Here is a 10,000-nt window from a genome sequence, read left to right on the forward strand (position 1 = left end):
CAGTATGCAGCTCCAAAACAATAACCATATGGTGTGCTACTTGGAGCCCAAACACAACATATATATTTAAATAGTAAGAGATGGGCAACCATGCAAATGGACAACCAAGCAACAGCATGAGCTCACTTAGACACACCAGCCAGAACAGCATCAGCAGCTTATGACATAAGGGAGTTCATAAGCTGTTAATGCACTTCTAATAGGTAAGTTGAAGGCGTTCACCTGAGACAGGCTGGTAGATGATTCTGTAGCCCATAGTGGGAGAAGGGGGTGTGTCCCAGGTGATACGGAATCGATTGTACCATTGCTCGGAAACCCTCAGATTCTTAGGAGCAGAGAGAGGTACTGAGAGAGAGAGAGAGAGATAGAGTGAGAGAGTGGGGATTGTTGGTGTGATGGACTGTTAACTTTCTAAATCTTGAAACAGTTCACATTACATTACCCACAATTCCACAGCGGTAAGGCACTTACATGTGCGTGCGGCGCGGGTGACGGAGGGTCCGACCCCGTCTGCGTAGACAGGTGTCACGCTCACTCTGTACTCTGTATCGGACAGCAGGGGCTGCAGCACCACTGAGCTGTGGCGTCCTGGAACCATCATCTACAGCACACAAAGATCACCAAGGAGACCAGAGATCACCAAGGAGACCAGTGATCATGGACCAATGCACCCACTACAGGCCCCAACTATACAGACATATACGTATGCTAAGAATAGACTTAAGGCAAATGCCAGATTTTTTTAAAAAGGATATGGGATAAATATTACAGGTAGATTTGATTGAAAGGGCATTGTGAACTAGAACATTTCTTAAGAAAACTAGACAGGAACTTGCCCCATCCACACACTTCCTTCTGTCTATATACTTTCTTCCTCTCTCTATACTCCCCCCCCCCCACCCCCATCAGAAGACCTGCCTCCTGTCTGCAGACTTCACCTGCCTGTCTACCTGCCTCCTGTCTTGTACATTCTTCTTGTGTTCCAGGTGCAGGAGTTTTATACACACACTTGCAGCTCGTTTGACCTTAGACACTCCTGACTGTTACTCTGGAGTTCTGGCCTTGTGCGGGATCCAGATGGTTACACACCACAGGGAGACAAACATGTGGAATGGAAAACATGACCAAATGAATTCTAAACATTCTTCAGTATAGTTCACTTGTCTTGTTTGTTTGTGTGGAAATCCAAGGTCCAGAAGAATTATGAAACAACAACAACAAAAAACCCCAAAGGATCAAAACTGTTTTTCAGAATCTTTGTTTGAAAACAAGCGAAGATGATGCCAAAAATATTTTTATAATATGTACAGTGCGTCTGTATACAGTGTGTCTGCAAAGGAGGGCAGTGTGTCTGCAGAGGAGGGCAGTGCGTCTGTAGAGCAGTGCAGTGTGTCTGTAGAGCAGTGCAGTGCGTCTGTAGAGGAGGGCAGTGCGTCTGTAGAGCAGTGCAGTGTGTCTGTAGAGCAGTGCAGTGCGTCTGTAGAGGAGGGCAGTGCGTCTGTAGAGCAGTGCAGTGTGTCTGTAGAGCAGTGCAGTGCGTCTGTAGAGGAGGGCAGTGCGTCTGTAGAGCAGCGCAGTGTGTCTGTAGAGTAGTGCAGTGTGTCTGTAGAGGAGGGCAGTGCGTCTGTAGAGGAGGGCAGTGCATCTGTAGAGCAGCGCAGTGTGTCTGTAGAGTAGTGCAGTGTGTCTGTAGAGGAGGGCAGTGCGTCTGTAGAGCAGCGCAGTGTGTCTGTAGAGCAGCGCAGTGTGTCTGTAGAGGAGGGCAGTGCGTCTGTAGAGCAGCGCAGTGTGTCTGTAGAGTAGTGCAGTGTGTCTGTAGAGGAGGGCAGTGCGTCTGTAGAGGAGGGCAGTGCGTCTGTAGAGCAGCGCAGTGTGTCTGTAGAGTAGTGCAGTGTGTCTGTAGAGCAGCGCAGTGTGTCTGTCCTTTCCCCACTCTAACACAATGAATTCATAACCTGGAAGAATGATGAGGTCAAACTGACATGTTACACAAAACAGTAAATATGACTTCACTGGCCTTCACTGTGCTTGTATAATGTTACTGCACATAATCCAGATCATAACAATGCGAGGTATTGGCTCAGGACAGAAATTTGCACTCTCTCTTTCCCAAAATCGGTGTATGTTCTCTTTCTCTCCTTCCCTTCCCCCTCTCTGCCCATTGTGGTCTAGCTTACTCTTTAGAAACTCTTAGTGCTCAGACACCATGGGGGGGTCGGAGCCTTTTAAGTCAAGTGCCAGAGAAAGGCATGTCTGGTGATACAAAACCGCACACACCCCAGACAGATGCACACACACTAAAAGTTTATAGTCTGTGCTTTCTCTGCTTCTTCTATGAAGTATTTATATTTGGGGGGAAAATGACATTCGAGCCAGATGGTAAAAGAGTTCTAAAGGAAAAAGGGCAAAGGATAGCTGCAAAACCCAAACTCAGTAGGCCAGAAGCAGGTCTACAGCCACAGAGCTGTCCACGTTATGTGTGGTGCTGACTCACTGCCAGCCCATTTAATTGCAAACTAATGCCTTGAACTGCATGCTTTAATTAGAAATACAGATGCAAATGAAATGCACACTGAGCACTGAATGCCCCTCTGTGACAGCATGTAATCCAGTGTCAGGTTTCTAGCAGCAGACCATACTGAGAGTTTTAGCAACACTGCCTTTGGCCAAGAATTAAAATAAAATCGAGCACACATGTAAAAGGACTTGTATAGCATACATTAGCTTCAGACTCAAGTCTTCTATGAAAGAATAAGCAAGTGTGCAATCCCACATTCTGCACTTTGCCTTGTCTGCACACCTGATGTAAATGACAGAGGGCTTTTGGAGCAGCTGGCAACGTAAATCAGCTGCTCAGGTTTACAGCAGAGAGTTCTAGACTGCACAATGGCTATAGCCATTAGACAACAGGGAGTAATAGAGGAGGAATGAGGGTGAGAGAAAGAAAAAGAGAGAGCAGGAATAACTACCTAGCAGCAGAGAGGGCTGGTTTGAGATATGGCAGTCTGTCTGTAGAGTGGGCTGGTTTGAGATAATGCTGTAGTATATCTTTAGACAATTCCAGATAAAGATATTGTTGTATCTGTAGAGTGCTAGTGTGAGATATCTTTGTGGTATATACATAGAGAGAGCTAAACTGAAATACTGTTCTAATGTATCTGTATGACATACTAGTACTAAAGATATTGTAGTGTAACCATAGTTTAAGAGTGGTAGTTTGAGATACTGGCATATCTGTAGAGTGGTAGTTTGAGACATTGGTATATCTGTAGAGTGGTAGTTTGAGACACTGGTATATCTGCAGAGTGATAGTTTGAGATACTGGTATATCTGTAGAGTGGTAGTTTGAGGTACTGGTGTATCTGTAGAGTGGTAGTTTGAGGTACTGGTGTATCTGTAGAGTGGTAGTTTGAGATACTGGTATCTGTAGGGAGGGTGTGAAGGACACCTGAAGTCTGCACTCACCACCTGTTCCGCTCGGTCTCCGCGTGCGGTGATGTAGGAAACTCTGTACTGGTGCACATTTGTGTCCAGCAGTTCCCATGACACACCCATGCTGAATGTAGTGAAGTCACTGAGCTGCAGAGCACGCACACCAACACGAACTACTACACATGCACACACACACACGCGCGCGCGCACACACACACACACACACACACACAAAACACACACACAGAGCAAAATAATGTATAATAGAAAAGTGTACATCACTTGTACCTTTTTGAAAAGGCTGAAGTTAACCCATCTTACTTACCTGCTGTAGTTGTGATGGTAGTGGTGGTCGCCGCTGTTGTTGTTCTAGCAACTGCAAAGGGAAACATTTCATTATTCATAAATATACCTGTGAAAGGTGAAAAGTTTGATCAGAGAAAAATAATACCACCAACTCTCAGGGGCCAACAAGACAGGCTCTTTTTAAAATGAATTCTGTTTTTTGCCACTCTCCTCTGAGAAATTCTCATGATGGGTAAATAAAGAAAAACAGGTAAAGATACAAAACAAAAACGAACAGGCAGCAGGTATGAGAGATGTGGGCTTAAGTGCCAAGAAAAAACCCAGCACAAACAAGTTTATCTATGAGAACGCTTGTCCACAAAATCAGAGGCCAATGCACTGTCTCAGCTCCTCAGCCCTTGTGGAGAGGGCCTTTTATTTGAATCGCATGTGTGGGATACTTTGGTATAAAGAGACATTAATTATTCCGTCAGCTGAGAAGAACCAGCCCTTGTTTACAATGAAATGGCAGGTAAACATGTAGTAACTTGAAACATGGACATGATAAAATATTCCTATCAAAAGCATTAGTGTGTTATTCATGTGATAATGGTATTACCAGCGAAGGAGTCCACACCAGTAATGTATATATCCCTACAATGTATATATCCCTAGATCTCTACAATGTATATATCCTTAGATCTCTACAATGTATATATCCCTACATCCCTACAATGTATATATCCCTACATCCTGACAATGTATATATTCCTACATCCAATTTAACATGATCTAAACTGGATGTTTATCAATTTGCTGCATGAGCTGATATCACACTCTTTTATTTGATGAGGAGGGCTTCGAGTTCAGTAATTTTCATAACCATTTACTAAATGCAGATTCTCATACTTGCACATGTCTGGTGGGATGATGACTTCTGTGCACAGCTCTTAAAGGGACCAGCCACACCTAATAATCCTAATAACTGCCACCACATCCTCTCTACCACCTGACTACAATATCCACTGTAACAGCACCACAACTCTTCTGCTGTGCATCGCATTATATCCCTTTAGATAGGCCAGGTTTATTTCTGTGCAGTAGAAGAATAGAGACTGTTCTTGTTCCAAGAATAGTGAGACTAGATTTTATGGAAATAGGAAGTAATGCTGCAAACCGTTGCCCTTAGAAGTGGGTCCAGTCAGACATAGCATATGTAGCCAGTGTACAAAAACAACAAATATTATGACTGTTTTCATAAAGCATCAATAAACACAACATGTTTCCAAAATGTAGAGGAATGAAAAACTCTGAATAGAGTATATGCAGCTTCCAAAGGAAAGTACTTTCACTGACAGTAGTTTCAGTAGTTTCAGTGATGGTAGGTTTAACACTGCTAGGTTACCTGAAGTTTCAATGCTACTAGGTTACCTGTAGTTTCATCGCTGCTAGGTTACCTGTAGTTTCAACGCTGTTAGGTTCCCTGTAGTTTCAACGCTGCTAGGTTACCTGTAGTTTCTCTGAGCTTGAGGGTTTCACTCTCTTCTTCGTGTCTGTAGATGGCTGTCAGTGTAACCTCATATTCAGTCAAAGGTCTCAGTCCCGTAATCACATATGAGTTCCTGTTAGCTCCAATCACAATCTACAGAGAGGGAGCGAGAGAGAGAGAATAGCAGCTGAACATGGCCAAGCCTGTAGAGCTTACTGAGGAGAAATAAGTTGATCTAAAGTGAGAGAGAGCAAGAGAGAGAGAGAGAGAGAGAGAGAGAGAGAGAGAGAGAGAGCCATCCCAATAATGTTACTGAACTGAGCTGAAGTGAGAGAGAGACAGAAGGAAAAAGTGATAATACAAACTACTACTCTTACAGTTACTTCATACTAATTCATGTTTTATGATAATTATTATTGTCAATGAAATCTTACTGCTGTAAATGTGGAGCCCCTGAAGATGCTTTGGCAGAGAGAGAGAGATATGGAGATATGGAGTGATACAGAGAGAGAGAGCTATGGAGAGAGGGAGAGCTATGGAGAGAGGGAGATAGGTGATTCATCTATAGAAATGTGAAGAGAATTCCTGTTATGTTTGTGTACAAGTGTTTGGTCTCCACTGCTGGCAGTGGTGTGTGTGTGTGTGTGTGTGTGTGTGTATGTGTGTGTGCGGGTGTGTGTGTGTTTACAGTACCTCTGTGGTCTCTCCACTGATGGCAGTGGGGGGTAAGAATGTGTGTATGTGTGTGTGTGTGTGTGTGTGTGTATGTGGGTGTCTTTATGGTACTTCTCTGGTCTCTCCACCGCTGACAGGGGTCCAAGTGAGTCTGTACAGGGCGACATCAGGAGCTGCATGTTGCCAGCTCACCCTGAGACTGTCTGTGGTCACATCTCCACTCCTCATGCCCAGAAGTGCAGGAACCGATTCTAGCACACACACACACACACACACACACACACACACACACACAGACACAGACACACACAGACATACACACACACACACACACACACACACAGACACACACACAGACATACACACAGACATACACACACACACACACACACACACAGGACAAATCAGCTTCCCTGCATGGCTGAATCCTGCTTTCTTCAGCCTCTGAAGCATGGGTATGTGTTTCTGTGTGTGTGTGTGTGTGTGTGTGTGTGTGTGTGTGTGTGTTCATTCTCACTTGTTGTGAATGTGTCTGTAACAGATTCGGCTTGTCCTTCATCGTAGATGGCAAAGATCGCCACAGTATACTCTGTCAAAGAGGTCAGGTTGCTTAGCAACAGCGTAGTCACACGGCCCACCTCAACCTTTGAGCAGATAAAAGTTTAAAAGACATAAACCAAGCTGTCCAAGTGCCATGTGCTAACTGCTGTACACACTAAATGCATATTAGCATTATAGATAGACTGATATAACATTTTCTAATACTGATACTGATACTGAGCAATGTTAAATAAGCAAGTTGCTCTGGATAAGAATGTCTGGCAAATGCCATATACCTTATGTATCTGTTAAAACTAATACTGATGCCAAGTTTTAAAATTTACTACTAAGAATTGATGCACTTCAGATGCACATCTAAAGGTGCAGTTCACACTTGCCCAGTCTTCTACCCCACATGAAGAAAGGCAAAGCCAACAACAACATTTGCTTTTCTGGTTCAGTTAAAAGCAATTATAATGCTAGTATAATACCAATATATACCAAATAATATAATTAATCCTGACAAAAATAGACTAAAATCTTATTATATTAAAATACATCAAATTCCATGTGTTCATATGTGCTGCTGTTCTTTGTTTAGAGTTATTTGAGTGATATTCCAGGATAGATTTGTTACAGAATGCATTGGGATTTGTTATTTTAGGCCTCTAATATTTGCTATATGGGGTTTTGGATCTCTGATTAGTATACCCTCTGCTAAACATTATAGCCTCCACTAATCGGTATAGCTTCTGCTAATCAATATAGCCTCTGAGAATCAATATAGCCTCTACTAATCAATAAAGCCTTTTGACCCTCTACTAATCGATATAGCCTCTGCTACTCATCAGAGTCACTGCAATCAATATACCCTCTGCTAATCAATATCGCCCCGGCTTATCAATATAACTGTAATGAGCACTCGTCAGAACCGTCTTGTGCGGTGACATGAAGTTCATGGGTAGTGTCCCTTCCTACCTCGCTGGTCTGAACTCCCTCTGTCTTCACGTACATAATGCGATAGCCAATAGCTTTACGAGAAGCCACGTCCCAGCTGAGTTTAGCTGAGCTGTGAGTTACATCCGTGATCCTCAGATCACGGGCAGGAGTGAGAGGAACTGCAGAGAAAGGAGAAAGAAAGTGAGACAAAAACAGAAATTAAGAGAGAAAGAGAGACCAAGAGAGACAGAGAAATGGAGAGAGACAGAGGGAAATATATAGAGACAGACAGAGAGAAAATCAGATGCAACTTGTTTCCTACCGATGGTTATGAGCACCGAGCTTTTTACTACAACACCCCCCCCCCCCCCTCCCCACACACACACACAAGACGCACGCAAACGCGAAAACGCACACACCACAGACGGCAACCCAAGTCGTGCTTCTGACATAATTTAGACTCGCAACTCTGACTCGGTCTTTTGCGCAATTGACTCATAACTCAATTCAGACTTTTGTTTGACTTGTGACTAGACTCATGAAATTTAATTGTGGGGAAAAAAACAAGAATCTGATCTTTTGAATCTTTTTTTTTCGGTCTTATTTCTGTCTAATTTCACATCAGCATCTTGCCTGTCAGTTCCGAGCCTTTTCATGCACAGTAATCATTATAACTTTTTATTTTTTACATCTCTCAGGTGTCGGGCTGATCTTAAATTCAGCATGTGTACACAACAAGCCTTTAATCGTCAGTCACATGGACTTAGCTGAACTGCTGCGTCCAGTATCAGAAAAAGGACACTGGCAAAATACATCTTTAAACACCCCAGAAGGTCGGTATGGACAGCCAGCTAGTAGGGATAAAAAGTATGCTAGCTAAACTAGCTAGATCGATAGCTGATATATAGACTTTCTAGTAAGGTCCGTATCATTTTAAGCAGTTTCTCATTTTTGTAGCGTTTTCTGCATGCTCCGTTGTCCTACTACCATTTTCTTGTTAGCTAACATTAGTTTGCAGACCAGCATACATTTAACATTGGGTCTGAGGAAGTGTTACATGTCTTTTTGACTGAGAATGCACGTTAGCAACCTCAAAAATAAATGAGAGTGTAAACCAAAATTTTGTAAGGGGGACTTGAGACTTGACTAGATCCAGACACTTGGGACAAAATACATATAATACATACAAAATACATCTCTGACACATGCACCCACGTGCACAAATACACTTACGTGTGGTCTCTTGGCCAGTCCTGGGGTCGCTGGCTTCATCTCCATACATGGCATAGACAGTAACTGTGTACTCGGTTGCAGGGGTGAGATCCTCAAGCTCGATCTCAGTTACAGTGTCTGCTACTTTAACCTACACACACACACACACACACACACACACACACACACACAAACACACACACACCACGCACAGACATACCACACACACACACACATGCGTCCACACACACACACATACCACGCACACACCAACCCACACACACACACCACGCACACACACACACAACCTTGAGGACTTGGCTCAGCACCGAACACGATTACAGTGTAGTTTCCCACAGAGGAACATCATCGCCTCTGAGGAAGCCCTAACGCAGAGGTAATGCTATTATCACCCTTTTAGAGTTTTAGATTTCATTTTAGATAATCACCAGTAACAAATAGTCAGTGAAAGTGGTTCAGCACTTCATCACAAAAAAAAAAAAAGGCTATGGTCTGAAAATTTCTGTGTTACCTGTGAATTTGTGTTTTGAGTACTTCTGAGAACAGCTGAATAACTGTTTGAATAAACTATCACCGATTACAAAACCTAGAACAGGTTTTGTTTCCAGGGCCAGAGTTAGAAAACCACTCCCCTAGAGTATGTACAGACACTTCAAGTACTTTCAGCTGGGTTTATGGTGCATCAGAGATTGAAACCTCCAGTCTTCCAGGTGCTTATATACTCCAGGTGCTGATTTCTCTTAACTTTGTCTCTGTCCTAGTGATTTGATGCGGGGACAGATTTCTTTCTGGTCCAGGCTGTGCTATGTTTGCCAGCTGAGCTGAGTGAGGAACACACTCTCACCTCCTCTCACCTCCCAAGTGAGGAACACTATCTCACCTCCTGATTGTGGAGCACTGTCTCACCTCCTCTCACCTCCCAAGTGAGGAACACTATCTCACCTCCTGATTGTGGAGCACTGTCTCACCTCCTCTCACCTACCGAGTGAGGAACACTATCTCACCTCCTGATTGTGGAGCACTGTCTCACCTCCTCTCACCTCCCAAGTGAGGAACACTATCTCACCTCCTGATTGTGGAGCACTGTCTCACCTCCTCTCACCTACCGAGTGAGGAACACTATCTCACCTCCTGATTGTGGAGCACTGTCTCACCTCCTCTCACCTCCCAAGTGAGGAACACTATCTCACCTCCTGATTGTGGAGCACTGTCTCACCTCCTCTCACCTACCGAGTGAGGAACACTATCTCACCTCCTGATTGTGGAGCACTGTCTCACCTCCTCTCACCTCCCGAGTGAGGAACACTATCTCACCTCCTGATTGTGGAGCACTGTCTCACCTCCTCTCACCTACCGAGTGAGGAACACTATCTCACCTCCTGATTGTGGAGCACTGTCTCACCTCCT

General features: G+C 43.9%; 1 protein-coding gene across 9 annotated transcripts in view; it reads right to left on the minus strand.

Moving 5' to 3' along the window:
• Nucleotides 1-10,000, minus strand: part of LOC113577936 (collagen alpha-1(XIV) chain-like) — a 61,302-nt gene that overhangs the window by 28,979 nt on the left and 22,323 nt on the right. For 6 of the 9 annotated variants that reach the window (XM_035536370.1, XM_035536386.1, XM_035536377.1 and 3 more), the window contains exons 13-21: nt 8,594-8,723; nt 7,400-7,539; nt 6,399-6,525; nt 5,993-6,132; nt 5,227-5,359; nt 3,758-3,808; nt 3,466-3,608; nt 472-601; nt 223-345 (exon numbers count right to left, since the gene is read on the minus strand). In XM_035536370.1, coding sequence (XP_035392263.1) covers nt 223-345; nt 472-601; nt 3,466-3,608; nt 3,758-3,808; nt 5,227-5,359; nt 5,993-6,132; nt 6,399-6,525; nt 7,400-7,539; nt 8,594-8,723 — 1,117 coding nt within the window. The remainder of the gene's footprint in view (nt 1-222; nt 346-471; nt 602-3,465; nt 3,609-3,757; nt 3,809-5,226; nt 5,360-5,992; nt 6,133-6,398; nt 6,526-7,399; nt 7,540-8,593; nt 8,724-10,000) is intronic. The other 3 variants (XM_035536388.1, XM_035536378.1, XM_035536372.1) reach the window with 1 other exon arrangement.

The sequence above is a fragment of the Electrophorus electricus genome, chromosome 2, assembly GCF_013358815.1.
Source record: "Electrophorus electricus isolate fEleEle1 chromosome 2, fEleEle1.pri, whole genome shotgun sequence".
In the NCBI taxonomy this organism is placed as follows: Eukaryota; Metazoa; Chordata; class Actinopteri; order Gymnotiformes; family Gymnotidae; genus Electrophorus; species Electrophorus electricus.